Here is a 25,505-nt window from a genome sequence, read left to right as displayed (position 1 = left end):
ACACACACACACACACACACACACACACACACTTCTCTCCAGAAGTATTGGAATAGCAAGGCCAATTCTTTTGTTTTTGCAATGCAAAAAAAAAAAAAATTGGGTTTAAGATCAAAAAATAAATGAGACTATAGATCAGAATTTCAGCTTTCATTTCCTGATGTTTACATTTACAGTACCAGTCAAAAGTTTGTACTCCCCTACTCTACGCCTTCATACGTTTTTTTGCATTTTCACTCTTTTTTCTTCATTGTAGAACAATACTGAAGACATCAAAACTATGAAATAAATATGGAATTATATAGTAAATAAAAACAAAATATGTTTCATATTTTAGATTCTTCAAAGTATCCAGCGTTTCCCTTGATGATATTTTGCACACTATTGGCATTATCTTAACCAGCTTCATGAGGAAGTCACCTGGAATGCTTTTCAATTAACAGGTGCCTCGTCAAAAGTTAATTAGTGGACAAGTTTCTTGCCTTCTTAATGCGTTTAACATCATCCATCCATTCATTATCTGTAGCCGCTTATCCTGTGCAGGGTTGCAGGCAAGCTGGAGCTAATCTCAGCTGACTATGGGTGGGAGGCAGGGTACACCCTGGACAAGTCACCAGGTCATCGCAGGGCTGCGCTTAACATTATCAAACAGTTAATACTGTCATCAGTCATAAAAATATCGTAAATACCCCTCTTCAACACCACAACTGTAGTAATCCGTTCATATTACGTCAAGAACCGCTCAACTAAGGAAAGAGAAACAACATCATTATTACTTTGAGACGTGAAGTGACATTTAGTTCATAAAAATAAAGCAAAAACATAGAATTCGAGGGTGTGTCCAAACTTTTGACTGGTACCGTATATATTTACACAGCACGTTTTGTTTGAATCCACCAATTTTTTGGGAATATGTGACAAACAGGTATTTCTTGTTGCCCAGGTATGACCTGTTAAACTGATTGTTTAAAGTATTAACAGCTTTGGTTTGAGCCCTGGGTTTCACCTGTGAAGACTCCGTTTGTTATTAAAAAGGATAAACCAACATGAAGACCAGAGAGCTGTCGATGGGAGAACAGCAAACCTTTTTGAAGCAAATAAAGAGGGAAAATTAAGTACAGCCATTGCCCAAGCAAAGAGCATCACCAATCCAACAATTTAGAATGTCTTGAAAAATAAAATAAAAAAACTACTGGTGTGTTAACAAGCAGACATGGAACAGGTCAGCCAAGGAAGACAACAGCAGTTGATGAGGGATATAAACTCAGCAGCCACTTTAAGAGGAACTTGTTCTTGATTCTAAGATTCCTGTTCTTCGCAGGAGTGCAGCCCAATGTGTTCTTCTGCTGCTGCATGCTGAGATGCTTTTCTGCTCACCACGGTTGTAAAAAGTGATAATATGAGTTACTATATCCTTCCTGGCAAAAAAGCTCGAACCAATCTGTCCATTTTCCTCTGAGCTCTCTTGTCAACAAGGCGTTTGTTTCTACCCACAGAACTGTCGCTCACTCACTCGCTCGATGTTTTTTGTTTTTCACACCATTCTGTGTAAACTCCAGAGACTGTTGTGTGTGAAAACCCCAGGACGAGATCAGCAGTTTCTGAAATACTCATACCAAAAATACTCATCTGGCTCAAACCAACACCCATACCACAGTGAAAGAAAGAAAGTCACACTTCACTGTGAGATCACAATTTTTCCCGTTTGGATGTTTGAACATTGTGAACATTAACTGAAGTTTGTGATTTGATGCATCGTGCTGCTGTCGAGGGATCGGCTGATTAGAGAACTGCATAAAACAGCAGGTGGATGGGTGTTCCTAATAAAGGAACCACAAGATGCAAACCACTCATCAGCAGGAAGAATCAGAAGGCCGGCTTGGAATTCGTGAAGAAATGAGCCACAAAAGTTGAAGATTAACCTCTACCAAAGTGATGGAAAAGTCAATTTGTGGAAAAAGAAAAGATCTGCTCATGATCCAAAACATGCACGCTCATCGGTCAAGCACGATGGAGGTAGTGTCATGGCTTGGGCTTGCATGGCTGCTCCTGGAACGGACTCACTAATCTTTATTGATGATGCAACTCATAAAGGTAGCAGTGGAACGAATCCAGAAATCTACAGAATTGTTCTGCCAATTTGCAGAGAAATGCACAGAGACGATGACCCAAAACGCAGAGCCAACACAACAAAGCCAACAGGGGAAAACTGATGACCAGGTTTTAGACTGGCCAAGTCAGTCGCAAGACTTGAAACCAGTTGAGCGCCATTTCATCTCTTAAAGAGGAGACGGAATGAAGAAACCCCTCAAACCAAACAACAGCTGAAAGAAGCTGTGGTACGTACAAGCCTGGAAAAGCATCACGTCAGTGGGTCTCGGGCTTGATGCAGCTATTGCAAGCAAGAGATATACAACCAAATATTTAAATAATATTGACTGGCTTTTTATCGTGGTATGTCAGATATATTCCATTCAGCTCGCATGATCTTGAACAAGTCAAATAAAAAAAGCCAGCCAATATTATTATTCATACACATTCCTTTCGGGTGTTCAGCGTGTCTTTCTCTTTCAAAATTCTCTCAAAATCTTCCGTACTTAACAAAGCAAACCTAGTGGTTTGCAATGTTTGTTTATAAATTGTCACAGTCGCTCGTGAGCGCGCAAGTTTTACATCTCCGACGTGTCTCCTTTCCAGTTTTTCGATGTCCGTTGGTATGTTTTTCTCTTGTGAATATGTGTGAAGAATGTCTGATGAAGTTTTGGGAGCCTTTCGGGTGTTCAGCGTGTCTTTCTCTTTCCCGGCGAACAAAGAAATGCTTTTGTGCATGGGCAGCAGAAAACTTTCTCACCGGATAGTTGCATCAGCGCCGATGTGTGACGTCACGTTGTCTTGACAACCATGCAATATCGTAAACCAGATTCAATGCTCGTTCTCCATTGGCTAGAGTGACTTAATACACGTCGGATAAGTGATATGTTAACAAACCAAGTGCTATCAAGCCAAGTGAATGAAACTTGCTAGAAGGGAATAGAACACGTTTTTACTCCATTGAAAAAGTGTCCTGTACTTTTATTTGTGTTAAGACTCTGTTCCAACACTTTTGCAAACCTAAAGGAGTCGGTGGTCTTGCCACTAAAGATGCCACGTCCTAAGTTGTTTAACGCATCTACGTAGATGTAAATATCAGGAAAAGAAAGCTGGCATTCTGGACAGTTGTCTCATATTTATATTCTCACTTTTGGAGTGGACTGTGTAAATAAAATGGACATTTGTGTCGAAAGTGGTAAATGCAAATCTAAAAACTTGTATTAATGCACTCCTTCGAATATGTTATTGCTCATCTAGCAGTATAATATACGGATTTGAAACGTGTTGTTATTGAGCAAAGAAAAACGTATGAAGTAAAAGTGTGATACCGTGAAGTTTTGAGACCTTAACGGAATCATTGGAATCATGGATGGAGTTTTTAATGTCACTGCTTTGTACCAGCAGATTTTCCACTGTATATACATGTTCAGTGAGCACCTGAAATCACTAGTTTAAATAAGTTGAATCACTTAAAATGGAGCACTGTTCTGTCTTCTTTAATGAAAAAAAAAACAATCAAATGTTTATAAAAGAGCAGTGGACAGGGACCCATGAGAAATGAAGTCCTGGGGCTGTTTGCTGGTCGTGATACTCAAAATGAGCTTCTTCGTTTGACAGAAAGAGACAGAAATAATGAAGATGCAGCTGATGAGTGAGATGAAGCTGGGAGCAGTCCTCAAGGTAAGCTCTCAGAACCCATGAACGTGATTATGCAGTGATATGAAACAAAACGACACTGTAATTGCGCACAAAGTCTGTCTTTAAAATAGCAAGCAAGGTTCAATCACCTGGCTAACAAGGACCAGTCGAATAAACGTAAACTTCTTTTAATTAGTTTATTGATGAACAATTTGGAGCTCAGGCTGCAGAACACCAGTCCTGGAAGACAAGAGTCCAGCAGAGTCAACCAAGTCCCTTTTATGAACTTTCCCTGGCAAACAACTCAAGATGTAAAGATGACCAGTGTTCACAGAGGTCCACAAAACCATGTTCTAACTCTGTGCTCCTGCTTTTACAGTGGGGCAAAAAAGTATTTAGTCAGCCACCAATTGTGCAAGTTCTCCCACTTAAAAAGATGAGAGAGGCCTGTAATTTTCATCATAGGTACACTTCAACTATGAGAGACAGAATGGGGGGAAAGAATCCAGGAAATCACATTGTAGGATTTTTAATGAATTAATTGGTAAATTCCTTGGTAAAATAAGTATTTGGTCACCTATAAACAAGCAAGATTTCTGGCTCTCACAGACCTGTAACAACTTCTTTAAGAGGCTCCTCTGTCCTCCACTCGTTACCTGTATTAATGGCACCTGTTTGAACTCGTTATCAGTATAAAAGACACCTGTCCACAACCTCAAACAGTCACACTCCAAACTCCACTATGGCCAAGACCAAAGAGCTGTCAAAGGACACCAGAAACAAAATTGTAGACCTGCACCAGGCTGGGAAGACTGAATCTGCAATAGGTAAGCAGCTTGGTGTGAAGAAATCAACTGTGGGAGCAATTATTAGAAAATGGAAGACATACAAGACCACTGATAATCTCCCTCGATCTGGGGCTCCATGCAAGATCTCACCCCGTGGGGTCAAAATGATCACAAGAACGGTGAACAAAAATCCCAGCACCACACGGGGGGACCTAGTGAATGACCTGCAGAGAGCTGGGACCAAAGTAACAAAGGCTACCATCAGTAACACACTACGCCGCCAGGGACTCAAATCCTGCAGTGCCAGACGTGTCCCCCTGCTTAAGCCAGTACATGTCCAGGCCCGTCTGAAGTTTGCTAGAGAGCATTTGGATGATCCAGAAGAGGATTGGGAGAATGTCATATGGTCAGATGAAACCAAAATAGAACTTTTTTGGTAAAAACTCAACTTGTCGTGTTTGGAGGAGAAAGAATGCTGAGTTGCATCCAAAGAACACCATACCTACTGTGAAGCATGGGGGTGGAAACATCATGCTTTGGGGCTGTTTTTCTGCAAAGGGACCAGGACGACTGATCCGTGTAAAGGAAAGAATGAATGGGGCCATGTATTGTGAGAGTTTGAGTGAAAACCTCCTTCCATCAGCAAGGGCATTGAAGATGAAACGTGGCTGGGTCTTTCAGCATGACAGTGATCCCAAACACACCGCCCGGGCAACGAAGGAGTGGCTTCGTAAGAAGCATTTCAAGGTCCTGGAGTGGCCTAGCCAGTCTCCAGATCTCAACCCCATAGAAAATCTTTGGAGGGAGTTGAAAGTCCATGTTGCCCAGCGACAGCCCCAAAACATCACTGCTCTAGAGGAGATCTGCATGGAGGAATGGGCTAAAATACCAGCAACAGTGTGTGAAAACCTTGTGAAGACTTACAGAAAACGTTTGACCTCTGTCATTGCCAACAAAGGGTATATAACAAAGTATTGAGAGGAACTTTTGTTATTGACCAAATACTTATTTTCCACCATAATTTGCAAATAAATTCTTTAAAAATCAGGCAATGTGATTTTCTGGATTTTTTTTCTCATTTTGTTTCTCATAGTTGAGGTATACCTATGATGAAAATTACAGGCCTCTCTCATCTTTTTAAGTGGGAGAACTTGCACAATTGGTGACTGACTAAATACTTTTTTGCCCCACTGTATATCCGTTTTGTTTATCTCAACCTTTAGGGTAACATCGCTTCACTTATGAAGGAATATAAAGAGACAGAAGCCGATTGTGAGAAAGAGAAAGACGAGGTAGTGAAAGAACACGAAGACGCCTCGGATACAGTCGCCCAACTGGAGACGGAGACGGTTAAACTGAGAGAAGTACACACAGCCAAATTGAAAGTAAGGCTTTCACAGGAGATGATGAGATATGATGGAGACTCATATACACCTGATAGCTCTTTTTCCCCCTCCCATGCATCAAGCATCTTCACTTAGCTGTTTTAAAAAAGCATCTTCAAATATTTTTTGGTTATTTTTTTAACTACTCTCATGCTACATCACATCACATCACAGGGCAGCCGAACATACCTCGAGGAAAGCGCTATCTGCCCTCTACTGCATACATGAGCTCACAGGCACCAACAATTGGCTAGTGTCAGTGTGATTGACAGGGAGAAGAGGGCATGCCCCGCCCACCCAGAGAGCATGGCCGATGTTGCTCTCTTGGACTCCTGGCAAAAATGGGCCTTTTTTTTTTTTTTTACTTCTCTTCAGTTTTTTGTATCATTGGAGATTTTATGAGTTTTTTTTAAATGATTATTTTCAATGACATTAAATGATTTACCTGATTTGTTGTTTATTCATGTATTTTATGGATTTAAACGTGTCTATATTTTCCGAAAGTGATATAAACATAGATTATCCAATTTTCTGGTTTATTTTTTCTTTTAGAAGATCGAAGACTTGAAAAGGAAACTGAGTGACGTCCTGAGCGCGCACAAAACCTTGACCGATGATCTTGACGAGCAGAAGCGTGCCCGTCTCGACCATCTGCGATCAGCTAAAGTATTTACAATGACATCTGAAGTGTTGATATATTTATGGATGCATTTTGAAGGTTTTGTGCATGTTTGAGATATTTAACCAGGAAATATTTGTCTGCAGGAAGCCCACAAGACAGTCTTGGTGGGATGTGAAGAGGTTTCCAGAAGGATCGAGGAGCTCAGGGTAAAGTGTGAAGAATACAGAAAGGAATCAGCAGTCGTGGAGGACACGGTTACTGCCATGCCGCAAGTCCTGGAAGAACTACAGTAAGTCAAGATACAGCAGAAGAGCAACAGTGTGAAACTGCATGATCTAAAACTAAAGAAATACAGTCTTTATAGAGGTATATGAAAGGAGTAAAGTCTTCTTGAGCATTAAGTAGTACCCAGTTAGTTTCACTTGGTTACCTGGTGAGCTGAGACAGAATGGTGGAACCCGAGAAATGTAACGTCGGAAGATTTTTTTTATTCAGAAGTGTCATAATCTACACTGAGAACCATGCAAGTTTTGGGAAGAGTGTGAGCAACTGTGTGGTGGTGGGTTTTTTTTTCAGGAGTGAATCTGATACGGTGGAGTACAAGCACAGCTTGAACACCACAGTGATGTCCAGCCTGCAGAGTGACATGGCGGCCTGCAGAAACAGGACAGCCCTTTCAAAGGAGACTCACTCATCCCTCCTTTCCCAACGGCAGGCTGTGATGCAAGACATGAAGGTCTGGGGAGCAAAATGTTCCTGCTAGTTTGCATAAATACTCTGATCAGATATACGTCAAGCAACAGAAACAAACCTGTGAAGCAAAAACTTAGCTACTAATTAGCAGCACCTTTTTTTTTTTAAACAACCAAGGCTCGTGACTTCACAGATCCGAGATCACCTAGATAAACTTGGATTGAAGTGAAAGTAAGAGCTACCAAAAGCAAACGCATGTCTTTTACATCCCTGGCCCTTTCCCCTTCAGTGAAATACCTTTGGTATGAATCCAGGATTAGTTTAAAAAAAAAAAAGACTTTGTATTCACCTCCCCTATCAATGCCTCAAGACATCAAAAATTATAAATGTGACGGCGAAACCATAAAGATTGGCACCTCTGAGTCCAGTTTCAGAGAAATGGATCAAGTCCCGTCATGGATTGATTTAATTGACCTTGGATTTAACAGTTATTCTCCAAAGGTGAGGTGAATAATCAAGAATCAGGACGAACTCAAGGTAATTATTCACCGATATTCACTGAGCCTGAGGCGGATAATTGCTTTTAGTATAAATACACAGGTGATTATTTCAAACTTCAAAAAGTGGCATGTCAATGTAATAAAGGCACGGCGCAGACTTTTGTCACTTATCTACGCCAAGTCACGTAAACTCCTTTGTTTTGAAATCGATAAAATGAATCACAACTCCACCTTACCTCTGAATAGTTTTAGACCAAACTTCGGAGCGTCTTCAGTGCTTTTAGGAGCAGCATTTTCTTTCATTTATAGTTTTTCCTTACTGACGGTGATGAAGCGATCGGCCGCCATTTTGCTGCGTCACTACTGGAGGTGATTAGCGAGAAATAATCAGAATCTCTCGACCAGTCAGCGCACGCAATTTCCTTTAATCACCTCCGTATTTATACGAATTACTGAGCAATATCCTTGAGGTGTGAATTGGGGACACGGATGGTCGACTAAACTGGGACATTTTGAATATTGTATCCTGTCTGTCTGTCTCCATTTGTGTCAGGATTACAGTAAAAGTTCACTTTATTTATTTCTGGACACATAAAACACCGATGGCATTACATTTCGGAAACGGACATAAACGAGCTGCAGGTTCATTTCGATATTTTACACTCCCCATCCACAGGAGTGTTACATTCCGGAATTGGTGTGAATCAACACAAACTAACCCATATTGTTTCGAACCCATCACCCTGAAAGCACCATCCTCAGAGTGAATCATGGTGGTGGTAGCATCATGTTGAGAGATACCCTCACCCTCTGAGTCACTCCTCAGACTAATGCCAGCCTTTACTCTTCTGTGATGTTTGGTGGATGGCCCTGTCACGCTTGTGGAGTAGTTTGTTTTTTGATTTATTTATTTTTTCTCCATTGTATTTTCAAAATTTGGAAGATTTTCTTTCCACCCAAAAACCAGATTAATGTTGTATTTATTTACAACCCCGATTCCAAAAAAGTTGGGACAAAGTACAAATTGTAAATAAAAATGGAATGCAATGATGTGGAAGTTTCAAAATTCCATATTTTATTCAGAATAGAACATAGATGACATATCAAATGTTTAAACTGAGAAAATGTATCATTTAAAGAGAAAAATTAGGTGATTTTAAATTTCATGACAACAACACATCTCAAAAAAGTTGGGACAAGGCCATGTTTCCCACTGTGAGACATCCCCTTTTCTCTTTACAACAGTCTGTAAACGTCTGGGGACTGAGGAGACAAGTTGCTCAAGTTTAGGGATAGGAATGTTAACCCATTCTTGTCTAATGTAGGATTCTAGTTGCTCAACTGTCTTAGGTCTTTTTTGTCGTATCTTCCGTTTTATGATGCGCCAAATGTTTTCTATGGGTGAAAGATCTGGACTGCAGGCTGGCCAGTTCAGTACCCGGACCCTTCTTCTACGCAGCCATGATGCTGTAATTGATGCAGTATGTAGTTTGGCATTGTCATGTTGGAAAATGCAAGGTCTTCCCTGAAAGAGACGTCGTCTGGATGGGAACATATGTTGCTCTAGAACCTGGATATACCTTTCAGCATTGATGGTGTCTTTCCAGATGTGTAAGCTGCCCATGCCACACGCACTAATGCAACCCCATACCATCAGAGATGCAGGCTTCTGAACTGAGCGCCGATAACAACTCGGGTCGTCCTTCTCCTCTTTAGTCCGAATGACACGGCGTCCCTGATTTCCATAAAGAACTTCAAATTTTGATTCGTCTGACCACAGAACAGTTTTCCACTTTGCCACAGTCCATTTTAAATGAGCCTTGGCACAGAGAAGACGTCTGTGCTTCTGGATCATTTTTAGATGCGGCTTCTTCTTTGAACTATAGAGTTTTAGCTGGCAACGGCGGATGGCACGGTGAATTGCGTTCACAGATAATGTTCTCTGGAAATATTCCTGAGCCCATTTTGTGATTTCCAATACAGAAGCATGCCTGTATGTGATGCAGTGCCGTCTAAGGGCCCGAAGATCACGGGCACCCAGTATGGTTTTCCGGCCTTGACCCTTACGCACAGAGATTCTTCCAGATTCTCTGAATCCTTTCTGATATTGCTCCACTATTTGTCGGCGCAGGATTAGGGGGATTGGTGATCCTCTTCCCATCTTTACTTCTGAGAGCCGCTGCCACTCCAAGATGCTCTTTTTATACCCAGTCATGTTAATGACCTATTGCCAATTGACCTAATGAGTTGCAATTTGGTCCTCCAGCTGTTCCTTTTTTGTACCTTTAACTTTTCCAGCCGGGCGGCATGGTGGTGTAGTGGTTAGCGCTGTCGCCTCACAGCAAGAAGGTCCTGGGTTCGAGCCCCGGGGCCGGCGAGGGCCTTTCTGTGTGGAGTTTGCATGTTCTGCCCGTGTCCGTGTGGGTTTCCTCCGGGTGCTCCGGTTTCCCCCCCAGTCCAAAGACATGCAGGTTAGGTTAACTGGTGACTCTAAATTGACCGTAGGTGTGAATGTGAGTGTGAATGGTTGTCTGTGTCTATGTGTCAGCCCTGTGATGACCTGGCGACTTGTCCAGTGTGTACCCCGCCTTTCGCCCGTAGTCAGCTGGGATAGGCTCCAGCTTGCCTGCGACCCTGTAGAAGGATAAAGCGGCTAGAGATAATGAGATGAGATGAGATGAGATGAACTTTTCCAGCCTCTTATTGCCCCTGTCCCAACTTTTTTGAGATGTGTTGCTGTCGTGAAATTTCAAATGAGCCAATATTTGGCATGAAATTTCAAAATGTCTCACTTTCGACATTTGATATGTTGTCTATGTTCTATTGTGAATACAATACCAGTTTTTGATATTTGTAAATTATTGCATTCCGTTTTTATTTACAATTTGTACTTTGTCCCAACTTTTTTGGAATCGGGGTTGTATTTATTTCACAATATGTTTTATTATTTGGTCTTCACGATGTTTTTCAGACTCTACTTCCTTTCAGGAAGAGGTGTATTCATATTGAGATCATGTGACACTGTAACTGCACACAGGTTGACTCTGTTCGGCGAATGACATGATGAATTTTGGGTGATTACAGCAACGGGGGTGCAATTATGCAATCGCGACTTTTCATCTCAGTTTCAGGTTGTATCATGACAAAATGTGAAAATGAAAAGTCATTTGGAGTGTAAATACTTGCGCAAACCCACAGTATTGCACGTGATAACGATACCAGTTAACGCTCAGAGATTTCAGGTGTTTATCTTCATCTGAAAAATCTACTCTCTTTATTTTTAGGCGAACGTTTCGATTTCACAAGTCTTCAAGGATTTGTGCTTGTACTCCAGAGTAGATTAGGATGTAAGGCCTTTATCTTCCTCGAAGTATCATATTATCAGAGTATCAGACCTGCAAATCATTCTCCGTAATATTGTATATTTCCTTGATTTTATCTTTCCATTTTTCCCTTTCATCCCAGCCATACAGTCATCCAGTGTCACAATGCTAATACATGTTTGTTCTAGTAATGCCGAAGAGCCTCATATAATTTTCTGTACGAAATAATATGTTATGTGTTGCATGAAAGCCATGAATTATCACTTCATTTTGCTTGGAAAAAACATTTATTGGGGGAGTTGAGATTCAGGATTATGGCCCCAGTCAGAGCCTCGCGCCTGATGAGAGTCTCACATGGCTTATCTAATGTGAAATCGCCATGTGGTATATAGTTTCATTAAACGGTGATCAAGAATGCATTAGTTCAAAACAAGAAAAGGCAATGGAGCTTAATCCGCCATGCGCGCACGGGTGCAGCAAACTCCAAACAAGTTGTTGGTGCGAGACAGGCGCAGAATTAAAAGTCTTCCCTCATAGAGCCGGGGTCCCATTAGCTGGCTGCAGGGCAGCCGAGCAGAGCGCCTTTTCAGGCCTTGCGCAGAAAACAATAAAACAGCAGCAAACACACTCATTAATAGCCCGCTTTTACCAGTTAAAGAAAGGAAATGGTGAGAGGGACAGTTCCAGGGCCTTTCTGTGCATTTCTGTAAAGCGAACTGGTCACTGGTACGGCACATTAGCTGCAAGATCGAGACGCTCTTGTGATGAGATTACATTTTATTCGACCACTGTTCAATTCTCGATTATGATTGGTCAGCCCACCACGACTCCGAGAGGATTTCCGACTGAGAGGCAATTTTATACGAATGTATTTATTCTTATGTGTAATTGCAAATGTATGGTCCAGATTTCTGTCACGTTTTCCGAAGGAGTCTTCGCCGTCAGTGCTTTGGAACAATCAGAGGTTTTTCCACCACAGGAAAGTCTTCGTTTTGTTTTTGCGAACAGATGACCGTTTATAGCTGCGATAACAAAAATAATAACAGCACAGCAACTCACTTGTTTCATGGACATCCCACAGCATGAGTTCGAAACAGATTTTTATTTTTTTTAATCGTGTTTTTTTTTTTAAAATTAATTTCATAAATAATAAATTGTCGATGCTGCAAATTGCTGTGGTCTAAGACGAATAAAAGACTTGAAGACATAACTCTAACTCTGCTTCGTCACGTTCTGTCTGTCATCGATTGATTATTTCTCAATTTTTAGTGCAGACACGAGCCATCAATGTCCTCTCTGCGATTCATTAAATCTGAAAAATAATGATAAAGATGTTTCTTGAAATCACAAGACTGTATATCATATCTGGATGTAAAATAACTTCCAGGATTTTGTTTAAAGCGTGTTTGTTTTTTTCCCCCCCCCTCCGCATTTCCACCGTCATGTTCATTTGTACGAAACAAATTAATCTAAACAGACACCATATGGCAGTCATATAGAGCATCCATAAGGCAGGTATAAACAGCTAGTAGGGTGTTGAAGCCGAACATGTATTCTACCATGACTCCCATTCCGAATCAATTTGTTTTCCTTGTAGTCCCCGGCTCCAATAGTTTGTTTGTTGATTTGATCAAGAGCGATTCTCGTCAAGGAGGAGAAAAAGAGGACGCAAAGTGCCGACACCATCAGTTTCTTACACTCAACAAAGCATAATTTGTTCCATTTACACTTTGCGGGCATGTGAGACAGGCTTTGTCAGTGCCGCATGCAGTAATTAAGCTTTAAATCAATAGGCTGCATTTGTCATGTTTATGGCCAGTCCCTCTGCTGGCTTCCACTCATCAGTTAGTGCTGCACTGTTTTACTGCCCAAATGCACTCCATTATTTGTACAGGTACGACAGAGACGTGCTCGCGGCTCAGTCTTGCCTACAGCCATGAGAGCGGCATGGAGATGAGATGAGACAGGCAAATCAGCCATTTATTTATTGTAATTTGTTTACATGCTCCCCTAAGTGCCGTCTGATTATTAGTGTTTGTGCATGTCGTAGCAAAGAGGTTTCACCGCAGCATTGCGTGTTCTGACATGCACGTGCACGCGAATGAGGAATTTTATTTATTTATTTATTTATGATGTCGGAAACACAAACACACACAACACTGTCACCTGTTGTCGATGTTCCTCAGCAGGCAAGTGTTTTGAAATAATGTCATTTTCCTCATCCGTTTCATTTCACGACTGCGAAACCGTAAATGTTGGCACCTCCAAGTCTAGTTATGGAATTAACTGTGCTGGAGAGAATATAGTTAGTTCAGTTTTATCTCTAGACACAGGAAACATTGATGTTTTTAAATTTAGGAAATGGACATAATGAGGTGCAGGTTCATCTTCACTTTTTCCTGAAGTTAATAAGGCTAGTGGTTAGCACTGTCGCGTCACAGCGAGAAGGTCCGGGTTCGAGCCCAGTGACCGACGAGGGCCTTTCTCTGCGGAGTTTGCATGTTCTCCCCGTGTCTGCGTGGGTTCCCCCCAAAGACATGCAGGTTAGGGTAATTGGTGGCTCTAAATTGACCGGTAGGTGTGAATGTGAGTGTGAATGGTTGTTTGTCTCTGTGTGTCAGCCCTGCGATGATTTGGCGACTTGTCCAGGGTGTACCCCGCCTCTCGCCCATAGTCATCTGGCATAGGCTCCAGCTCGCCCGCGACCCTGCACAGGACAAGCGGTTACAGATAATGGATGGATGGATGGATTAATAAGACCAAAAAAAAAATCGAAAAATGCAAAACTCCATTCTGACGACTTTCCAATATTAGTAAACCTAAATCTTAAAATTTACAGCTTTACCCTCTGTGACAAAATCATTTCACATCGCCGCATAGAAAACTTCTCCACATCAACGACTCCAACTTTTTCTTCGGTAAATAACTGTACGTTGTTTATTAGTAGTCTTAGATTATGTCGAGCGTCATTCTGAAAGTTATTACAATAGAAACAACATATTCGAATGAGCGCATTCGTATAAAACTGTGATCGACAGCCGCAGAACACCATGGTAGTTACATGCCTTTCTGGTTGGATCAGTTGTTTTTTTGTTTTGTTATTTTATCCTGTGCGTTAACGTCAGTGATGTTTCTCTTCCTGACTGCGCAGGCTAATTTGAGGAAAGCTCTAAAAGAGAACGCGGAGTTGGCGCAGGAATACAGGGAGCTGCAGAAAGCCGTGATGGTTGCCAAGCGAGAAGCCGTGTTCACGTTGAGCGAGAAAAACAGAGCCGAGGCCTCTTTTCACAATCACACACAGGTAAAATACATTGTCCAGTGCACTCTCTCTCTCTCTCTCTCTCTCTCTCTCTCACTCGCTCTCGCTCTCTCTCTGACATATATACACCAACAGAAGGCTGTTCTGCTTTTGTGTGGGTTGTTTTTGGTGATGCAGTGTGCATCACGATCCCACGCATCACAGCGTCACATTGGCTGTGGTTGTTTCCAACTGTACAACCGGCAACATGGCCACTGCAGTCAACCTTAATAATGTACAATATGTCCATTAGCAAAGAAAAAAATAGATAACTGTATAATATTCTGATTATGCATACATCTATAGATTATTGAACAGTTATTCCACAAAATCAAGTCATACATGAGCTGATAGCCGACGAGGCGCGTAGCACCGAGACAGAGTGGAATAACTGTTTTATTCTATCCATATTCACTGGAGTTTGAGAAACGGAGCATTTTTATTGTTTTTTTTTTTTTTTTTTTGCAAATTCGATAAATAAAAACTTTCTACAAAACATCTGACAAAATAATTTCCGCTTAGAATGTAAACAAACCGGTGAAATGACAGGAGCAATTTGTGAAAAATGCGATAATAAAAATTCTTGAAAAATAAAAAACATCCTTTCTTACCATGAAATACAACTCCGATTCCAAAAAAGTTGGGACAAAGTACAAATTGTAAATAAAAATGGAATGCAATGATGTGGAAGTTTCAAAATTCCATATTTTATTCAGAATAGAACATAGATGACATATCAAATGTTTAAACTGAGAAAATGTATCATTTAAAGAGAAAAATTAGGTGATTTTAAATTTCATGACAACAACACATCTCAAAAAAGTTGGGACAAGGCCATGTTTCCCACTGTGAGACATCCCCTTTTCTCTTTACAACAGTCTGTAAACGTCTGGGGACTGAGGAGACAAGTTGCTCAAGTTTAGGGATAGGAATGTTAACCCATTCTTGTCTAATGTAGGATTCTAGTTGCTCAACTGTCTTAGGTCTTTTTTGTCGTATCTTCCGTTTTATGATGCGCCAAATGTTGTCTATGGGTGAAAGATCTGGACTGCAGGCTGGCCAGTTCAGTACCCGGACCCTTCTTCTACGCAGCCATGATGCTGTAATTGATGCAGTATGTGGTTTGGCATTGTCATGTTGAAAAATGCAAGGTCTTCCCTGAAAGAGACGTCGTCTGGATGGGAGCATATGTTGCTCTAGAACCTGGATATACCTTTCAGCATTGATGGTGTCTTTCCAGATGTGTAAGCTGCCCATGCCACACGCACTAATGCAACCCCATACCATCAGAGATGCAGGCTTCTGAACTGAGCGCCGATAACAACTCGGGTCGTCCTTCTCCTCTTTAGTCCGAATGACACGGCGTCCCTGATTTCCATAAAGAACTTCAAATTTTGATTCGTCTGACCACAGAACAGTTTTCCACTTTGCCACAGTCCATTTTAAATGAGCCTTGGCCCAGAGAAGACGTCTGCGCTTCTGGATCATGTTTAGATACGGCTTCTTCTTTGAACTATAGAGTTTTAGCTGGCAACGGCGGATGGCACGGTGAATTGTGTTCACAGATAATGTTCTCTGGAAATATTCCTGAGCCCATTTTGTGATTTCCAATACAGAAGCATGCCTGTATGTGATGCAGTGCCGTCTAAGGGCCCGAAGATCACGGGCACCCAGTATGGTTTTCCGGCCTTGACCCTTACGCACAGAGATTCTTCCAGATTCTCTGAATCTTTTGATGATATTATGCACTGTAGATGATGATATGTTCAAACTCTTTGCAATTTTACACTGTCGAACTCCTTTCTGATATTGCTCCACTATTTGTCGGCGCAGAATTAGGGGGATTGGTGATCCTTTTCCCATCTTTACTTCTGAGAGCCGCTGCCACTCCAAGATGCTCTTTTTATACCCAGCCATGTTAATGACCTATTGCCAATTGACCTAATGAGTTGCAATTTGGTCCTCCAGCTGTTCCTTTTTTGTACCTTTAACTTTTCCAGCCTCTTATTGCCCCTGTCCCAACTTTTTTGAGATGTGTTGCTGTCATGAAATTTCAAATGAGCCAATATTTGGCATGAAATTTCAAAATGTTTCACTTTCGACATTTGATATGTTGTCTATGTTCTATTGTGAATACAAGATTAGTTTTTGAGATTTGTAAATTATTGCATTCCGTTTTTATTTACAATTTGTACTTTGTCCCAACTTTTTTGGAATCGGGGTTGTACTTTTATTCCATATTTTTTGCGGTTTTGTTTTCAAGTAGACTTTTTATTTCGACCTCGGTTGGTTCAGCAACACGTGCTGCCAATTTTCTTCTTGTTCTTCTTCTTCTTTAGGGTTTTTTTGGCAGTTAGTAAACCAACTCAAAGATGCATTACTGCCACCGACTGGGCTGGAGTGCGGAACAGGAAATATGAGGGGGGGGGAACAATATTCCTTTCACTATTTCTGTTTCTTTTAAATACTTGATAACAAAGTGATGTATCTGACTTGATGCACGCCGCCATTTTGTTTTTCTCTACTCACGGTATATGAGCTGATATCCTCAGAGTAGAGTAGCCAATCAGAGCACACAATTGCTCATATCCAGTGAATGTGGATAGAATAAATACATATACACGGACTATATATGTACACTTTTTCCAAATGAAGTCAGTTGATGTTGATTCATTTTTCTTTGACACCAGATTTTTATTAATTTGCTCGTTCTCAAATGTGACCGTTACTATCGTAATAATGTGTTTTTATTTCACAAATGACGTTTTTGAGACTGAAGTGTTCTGCAAGGAGATCTTTCTTATGGATGGAGGAACAGTCAGAGGTTTTAAATACAGGAGCGTCTCCGGGATTTTGCATTCTGTCGTTTCTCAGTAACGTGACAAACTGCATTTTGTTTTGTTTTTTTGTTTTTTGTTTTTGTTTGTTGAATTACATTCAAGAGAGGCTGGTGACAGGATGACTCTTTATAGTTGCTGCAATGTAAACGTGAGCTTGTTTACGTTAAAAGTCGCTGTTTTATCACTGTTGGTTATTATGTTCGTGCAAATCCTGTGGTATAAGAGAAATAAAACATTTTGCAAAATCAAGAAATCAAAAACGCTTCATTATACACCGATCATTGCTTAATTTACTCGAACAAAACATTCTCAAAGTGTTTTTTCCTCTTGAATATCCAGTATGTTTCTGTGTACTTGTATTCATAAAGGGAAGCAATCCTCCTCTCGTATACGACACGTGGCGTATCGTGTTCTAGTCATACTGTAAATAAAATCCATTCGAGTTTGTGCTGCTTTAAAATAAGAGCATCATCTGACAATTCTGTCGTAATATCCATATTATTCTTCCACCAGCAGTACACAGTGCAGCTGTGGCAAAAATCAAACCCTCAAAGGCTAATACTTCGACAACTCCTCATCTAACTCCATGAATGTTATCAAGTGAGAAATGCATGCAAAAGGCAAATCCTGTGGACGGGATTCTCCACGCTCGTGATCAAAGCCTGATTTTCTTTCACGCAGCATTCAGCCTTTTACAGTTTGTTGTTTATTTTCAAACTAAAGATTTTGACATTTTCTTTTCTTTTTCTTCCCCCCCACCCCCCCCAAGTGAACATGGCTGAAGCACAGAGAAGCTGCGAGTAACATGTAGGACGCTGTAAGCTGTACAGAGACACGGCGATCTGACGTCTTTCAAGGCCTCGGTGTTGAAATTCTCAATCCTGATCGTTTCAAAGGCGTTGACGATCGATTAGTTTTCGATAACAGTACGAGTTCTAGATAGCAGTTCGAGCCACTAATCATAGGTTCGTATGAATACGTTTAAATCGTTGCTATGGTAACAGCTCAAACACAGGGACTTGCAAGGCTATGGATGCGGTGAGGTTTTTCAGTTTATGCGAGAAAGTCGCCAGGATGTTCCGTTTTCTGAATCAAACGCGGCAGGACCTGCTGTTATCGGAAAACGTTCAGCTTTGGATTGGAAACGGGAACTGTACACGATCACACCAACTCGTTCTTGATTATTTTCCCATAATTTCTTCTTTAAATAACGGCCTACCACGAGCAGAAAGCCTTCTGCACTTCAGACAGGTGCTTCCCTGGATACGTCGACCTTCTTACTATTAAAAAGAAAAGAAAAGGTTGAAAAACTGAGTAGGCATTTATTACGCCCGATAAATACGGCGCATAATTGGCGAATCGGTCGCGAAGGCATCCTGCGAAGCCTCCACTGTACTTTCTTCTATTGATATTCACGTCTTTACATCTTGTGAGTGTTGTGCCGAGACTAGTGTACACATTTTAACATTCTGTTCCACGAGGAATAAACCCCATTTTTACCCCCCCCCCCCCCCCCCCCCCCCCTTCTTCAGCAGTTGATGGCTGAGGTAATTCTCGTTAGTTCTTTCATGCTCCGAGGAACACATTGCCAAGCAATGATAAGCTTAAAGGAAGAGAGAAGAGATGGGGCGAAGCAAACCACAACATCCTTTAGAATTGAAAACCCCATTTTTTTGTGTTTTTTTTTTTACACAGGAAAACTATTCTGAAAAGAGAAAAGCAAGCAGCATGTCTCTGTCTCTCAGTCTTTCTCTCTTTCCCTCTCTGTCTCCGTTTTATTGTCTTCTCTTCCAGTGGACTCGGAATAATTTCTAATTGCGGCAGGGGGTTCATGACTCTTTGTGTATGTGTAAAATATGTCTTGAGGGGATTGGTATAAAGTTAAAGTGGGTGAAGTCGAAATATTTTACTCATCAGCTTTGCAGTCACAGAGTTTGCCTCAGCTAGAACAAAACCGCTGAAGCATTTAGAGAAAATTAACCCCCCATCCTGGCAGCCAGATGTGACTGGATTCCACCCAGTGCACATGAGTGGGCAGGGAGAGCAGGAGACTGTGAAATTCCTGTCAGGCCCGTGTACTGCAGAATGGGCTATTGACTGCTTTCTCTATTTCCCTCCATCATTCTTCTTGAACACTGCCATTAATTTCCTCTCTTGCCTTACCATTTCTCTCTCCCTCTCTGTCTCTCTCTCTCTCTCTTTTTCTCCCCCCTCTTTCTCTCCTCCCCAGCTTTCATTGTTGCAGAGGAGGATGCACAAAGCCATGCTGAAATACTTCAAACACCGCAGCGTCTACAGCCAAGCAGAGCTGGCCTGTTTCCAGGCCCTCTCCAACCAGAACAAGCAGAAAATGAAAGCCCTCCAGGTATGGGCGGTTTAACACACACACACACACACACACACACACACACACACACACACACACACACACACACACACACACTTTCTCTCTCTCACACACACACACACATATGTGTGTATATATAGGCCCATACATATTTGTGTTAAAGCACTGTGAATACACAACAACAGCACTTTCACCAGAAAGAATTATTATGTGCTGTAAGAGATCCCGTTCGGGTCGTAAGCGAATGCGTAAACTGATCTGACATATCAGACTGTATTAACAAGGGTACCATGTGACGTGTTCACGTGACTTCCATTACAGCAGCTGAGAGTCATGGATTTCTCGCTCGTTGTGATAGTAAGGCTAGAAAACGCAGCTTGCCGTGTTAAACCACAACGTAGCGTTGTGCCAGCTTTCAACTGACACTGGAGACTCCTTCCAGCAGTGCTCAGGAAACGGCACCATATCAACGATTGCACCTTTTTATTTTTAACGTAAAGCGTCCGCCGTGCACGCTGTGACTATAGAAACGATGCAATTAGAAATTCAAACGAGCTGATTAATTTGCACGAATGCACACCCGTCAGATCAGCCATGACAGATAATTAATAAACACTGTCTGACCAATCACAATCTAGAATTCGACAGCGCTGTGTTTTTTGGTCGACATGAAAACAATCCCACTCCTGAGAACATAAAGGAAGCAGAGTGAAGGTTTTTCCACAAGCTAATGGTGAAAACGTGGGTGTGATGCGGGCACTGTAATGAGGTGAGCCCTGGTGTGTTTGCGGCTCAGTCAAGGGAAGCGAGCTTAGGAAGCCGGCCTGGGGAATGGAGCATGAAGGCGAGGAGTTCTTAGGGATCCTCCAAGTGTGAAGGACAAAGGAGCAGCCTTACTCAACTCTGTCGCAGCTTAGCATAGACCTCCTCCCCCTGCCCAACTCCACACACACACACACACACACATGCACACACTGCTGATTTACTTAATACTCCAGTAACTATAGTGGAAAGCAGACCTGCATGCATATAATACTGCTGAAAGTCCCAAGTGTCAAATGACTCACCTTTGTGATTTTCATTCTGGATCTAAAATTGCACGTGAGCCCAGAATGCACTCCGCACCTTCCCGATATTTATTAACAGAACAACCATAACACTAACCAGGATTAACACAAAGCTTATCGAGACAAAAAAAAAAAACATCATAACACTCTCACATGATTGTGTGCCAGGCCTCATTTTCTATCCTGACCCTGCATAGTTCACTTATATATATATATATATATATATATATATATATATATATATATATATATATATATACTAGTGCATCTCAAAAAATTAGAATACCATGAAAAAGTTCCATTTTTTTCATAATTTAATTAAAAAAGGTAAACTTTCACGTCTTCTATATTCATTACATGTAAAGTGAAATATTTAAAGCCTTTTTTGTTTTAATTTTGATGATTATGGCTTATAGCTCATGAAAATCAGAAATCCAGTATCTCAAATTATTAGAATATTCCCTAAGATCAATCAAAAAAAGGATTTACAATACAGAAATGTCCAACTTCTGAAAAGTATATTCATTTATACACTCAGTACTTGGTCAGGGCTCCTTTACCATGAATTACTGTATCAGTGCGGTGTGGCATGGAGGTGATCAGTCTGTGGCACTGCTGAGGTGTTATTGAAGCCCAGGTTGCTTTGATAGTGGCCTTCAGCGTATCTGTGTTTTTGGGTCGGGTGTTTCTCATCTTCTTCTTGACAATACCCCATAGATTCTCTATGGGGTTCAGGTCAGGCAAGTTGGCTGGCCAATCAAACACAGTAATATCATGGTCAGCAAACCATTTGGTAGTAGTTTTGGCACTGTGGGTAGGTGCTAAGTCCTGCTGGAAAAGGAAATCAGCATCTCCAAAAAGCTCGTCAGCAGATGGAAGCATGAAGTGCTCTAAAATCTCCTGGTAGATGGCTGTGTTGACTTTGGACTTGATAAAATACAGTGGACCAGCACCAGCAGATGACACGGCACCCCAAATCATCACAGACTGTGGAAACTTCACACTGGGCTTCAAACACCTTGGATTCTGTGCCTCTCCACTCTTCCTCCAGACTCTAGAACCGTGATTTCCAAATTAAACGCAAAATGTACTTTCATCTGAAAAGAGGACTTTGGACCACTGAGCAACAGTCCATTTCTTTCTCTCCTTAGCCCAGATAAGACACTTCTGACATCGTCTCTGGCTCAGGAGTAGCTTGATATTAGGAATGCGAAAGTTGTATCCCCTTTCTTGAAGATGTCTGTTCGTGATGGGTCTTGATACACTGACACCAGCCTCAGTCCACTCCTTGTGAAGCTCTCCCAAGTTCTTGAATCAACTTTTCTTGACGATCCTCTCAAGACTGTGGCCATCCCTGTTGCTTGTGCACCTTTTCCAGCCACCCTTTTCAGCAATGGCCTTTTGTGGCTTACCCTCCTTGTGGACGGCATCAGTGATCATCTTCTGGACAACAGTCAAGTCAGCAGTCTTCCCCATGATTGTGGTTGTGTGGACTGAACTAGACTGAGAGATGCACTGTGTTCATACTGTTTTACTCAAACTCGAAATGAAATATTCTAATATTTTGAGATGTTTTTTTTATGTTTTTGTACTGTATGCCATACTGATTAAAATAGAAAAATGCTTGAAACATTTTAGTTTATGTGTAATGACTCTATAATATATAACATTTTCACTTTCTTAAATAACTGATGGAAATATTGAACTTTTTCACAATATTCTAATTTTTTGAGATGCAGTAGTGTGTGTGTGTGTGTGTGTGTGTATATATATATATATATATATATATATATATATATATATATATATATATATATATATATATATATATACACACACAAGTTTATTTGGATAGCACTTTTAACAACAGACATTGTCACAAAGCAGCTTTACAGAAAATTCAAGATTTTAAACATGAGCTAATTTTATCCCCTAATTTATCCCCAATGAGCAAGCCTGTGGTGATGGCGGCAAGGGAAAACTCCCTCAGACAACGTGAGGAAGAAACCTCGAGAGGAACCAGACTCAAAAGGGAACCCATCCTCATCTGGGTGTTAACAGATAGCGTGATTATAAATAACTCGCCTCTATAACCGTGTCCTATAGAGTCACAAAGTATAACTGTGTAACCAGGAAATTAATTATAGTTTTAACATGAAGTCTGTTGTGTTGAAGATATAACCTGTTCATTGATGGAGACTTGAGTGCAAAACTGTTCATGACAACCGCAGTCCTAAACTTAGCAAGTCGACTGTAGTCCTCAGACATAAATGTATTACTGTAAGTGTCCAGAGCGTCTTCCGAGTGCGACTTTTGACTGTCCGTATAGGGCCGTCCTCCACAGGAGCGATGTGATGAGACTCCAGCCAGAAATAGGGCGTCATGATGGATCAGGTGAGTCCGAGGAGCAGAAGAGCTCAGCATCTCGGTCTCAGGATCGATATGTAACTCAGAGGGACAGACAGAGTGAAGGGGGGGGACAGAGAGAAAACACAGGTTGTTAGCGATGGCCAATGTCACCTAATGAGTAAGAACAAGATACGTTTTGCACTGAGTGCAAGCAGAGACTCTGGCAAAACTAACTATGACAGCATAATTAAAAGGGGAGAGCCAGAAGGTAACGCAGACATGAGGGAGCTCTGGGACATAAAGCAGCCACTACACCGTCAACAAACCTGAGTGAGCGGGGAACCGAGAGCATCCATCCATCCCAGTTTACCAAAACGCAATATGTACTGATCGATAGATTGACAGATAGACATGAATGACTCAAAAAGTTGCAAATTTTACGCAATTAAAGATTGTAGGCTGTCAGATTTAAATGTTACTCCAGCATGAATAACAATAGCACCGGAGTTTAAATCTGAACAAAATCGTCCTCAGTGTCTCAGCTTTCCTCAAATCCAAACAGCTGCCTTGAACGACTCCCGACACCAATCCTGTGGCACGTGTGGTCCGACGTTTCTTAAGTTCCCCACTTAGAACTTTAGTTCCTACCTGACGAGTAAAGACTAATCCGTAAAAGCGTATTCCTGCTGTTTCATCAAATACAGCCACTCATTAAATGTGTATAAAGACATTGCAGGGAGAAATAAAAGCTTGGAGGGACGTATCAGAGATCATTGGTGTGTCTGGTGAGTGTACGTAGCTGCTCGAGTTTGCGTGCTTTGCTAATCCATGAAGTAATGTAAATCTTGGATGTATTTCAATACATTTGACATTTTTTGAATTGGAAAGTCATCTTAAGGCTAGACATATCGCCTAATAGCGTTTCTTATCATTAAACAGGCCACACTCCAAGCGACACTTGTGAACACAGGGTTAGGGTATGTCCCAGCTCAGACTTTCATTTACAGGGAATCTCCATGGCATCTAAATCACGACAGATAAGCACTGGGTGTCAATACTTTAGCTTTGAACAATGACTCAGCAAGTCATAGGTTAGCACTGAGTAATCCACAGCCCAGCAGAGTCTGACAGCATGTCCTGGAGCGTTTTATTCCTCTGATACTACAGCAATTTCCCAACAGTTTGATTTGTTATTTACAACCCCGATTCCAAAAAAGTTGGGACAAAGTACAAATTGTAAATAAAAACGGAATGCAATGATGTGGAAGTTTCAAAATTCCATATTTTATTCAGAATGAAACATAGATGACATATCAAATGTTTAAACTGAGAAAATGTATCATTTAAAGAGAAAAATTAGGTGATTTTAAATTTCATGACAACAACACATCTCAAAAAAGTTGGGACAAGGCCATGTTTCCCACTGTGAGACATCCCCTTTTCTCTTTACAACAGTCTGTAAACGTCTGGGGACTGAGGAGACAAGTTGCTCAAGTTTAGGGATAGGAATGTTAACCCATTCTTGTCTAATGTAGGATTCTAGTTGCTCAAGTGTCTTGGGTCTTTTTTGTCGTATCTTCCGTTTTATGACGCGCCAAATGTTTTCTATGGGTAAAAGATCTGGACTGCAGGCTGGCCAGTTCAGTACCCGGACCCTTCTTCTACGCAGCCGTGATGCTGTAATTGATGCAGTATGTGGTTTGGCATTGTCATGTTGGAAAATGCAAGGTCTTCCCTGAAAGAGACGTCGTCTGGATGGGAGCATATGTTGCTCTAGAACCTGGATATACCTTTCAGCATTGATGGTGTCTTTCCAGATGTGTAAGCTGCCCATGTCACACACACTAATGCAACCCCATACCATCAGAGATGCAGGCTTCTGAACTGAGCGCTGATAACAACTCGGGTCGTCCTTCTCCTCTTTAGTCCCAATGACACGGCGTCCCTGATTTCCATAAAGAACTTCAAATTTTGATTCGTCTGACCACAGAACAGTTTTCCACTTTGCCACAGTCCATTTTAAATGAGCCTTGGCCCAGAGAAGACGTCTGCGCTTCTGAATCGTGTTTAGATACGGCTTCTTCTTTGAACTATAGAGTTTTAGCTGGCAACGGCGGATGGCACGGTGAATTGTGTTCACAGATAATGTTCTCTGGAGATATTCCTGAGCCCATTTTGTGATTTCCAATACAGAAGCATGCCTGTATGTGATGCAGTGCCGTCTAAGGGCCCAAAGATCATGGGCACCCAGTATGGTTTTCCGGCCTTGACCCTTACGCACAGAGATTCTTCCAGATTCTCTGAATCTTTTGATGATGATATGCACTGTCGATGATAATATGTTCAAACTCTTTGCAATTTTACACTGTCAAACTCCTTTCTGATATTGCTCCACTATTTGTCGGCACAGAATTAGGGGGATTGGTGATCCTCTTCCCATCTTTACTTCTGAGAGCCGCTGCCACTCCAAGATGCTCTTTTTATACCCAGTCATGTTAATGACCTATTGCCAATTGACCTAATGAGTTGCAATTTGGTCCTCCAGCTGTTCCTTTTTTGTACCT

The 25,505-nt window shown here is 41.4% G+C and overlaps 1 protein-coding gene across 1 annotated transcript in view; it reads left to right on the top strand.

Moving 5' to 3' along the window:
• The window catches only part of LOC132886418 (coiled-coil domain-containing protein 178), a 51,346-nt gene that overhangs the window by 24,102 nt on the left and 1,739 nt on the right, over positions 1–25,505 (top strand). The window contains exons 12-18 of the mRNA XM_060921028.1: positions 3,709–3,771; positions 5,741–5,902; positions 6,455–6,568; positions 6,668–6,813; positions 7,101–7,260; positions 14,192–14,341; positions 19,409–19,543. Coding sequence (XP_060777011.1) covers positions 3,709–3,771; positions 5,741–5,902; positions 6,455–6,568; positions 6,668–6,813; positions 7,101–7,260; positions 14,192–14,341; positions 19,409–19,543 — 930 coding nt within the window. The remainder of the gene's footprint in view (positions 1–3,708; positions 3,772–5,740; positions 5,903–6,454; positions 6,569–6,667; positions 6,814–7,100; positions 7,261–14,191; positions 14,342–19,408; positions 19,544–25,505) is intronic.

Source organism: Neoarius graeffei, chromosome 5, assembly GCF_027579695.1.
Source record: "Neoarius graeffei isolate fNeoGra1 chromosome 5, fNeoGra1.pri, whole genome shotgun sequence".
NCBI lineage: Eukaryota > Metazoa > Chordata > Actinopteri > Siluriformes > Ariidae > Neoarius > Neoarius graeffei.
The sequence above is the reverse complement of the archived record's forward strand: the minus strand, read 5'-3'. Positions and strand labels throughout refer to the sequence as shown.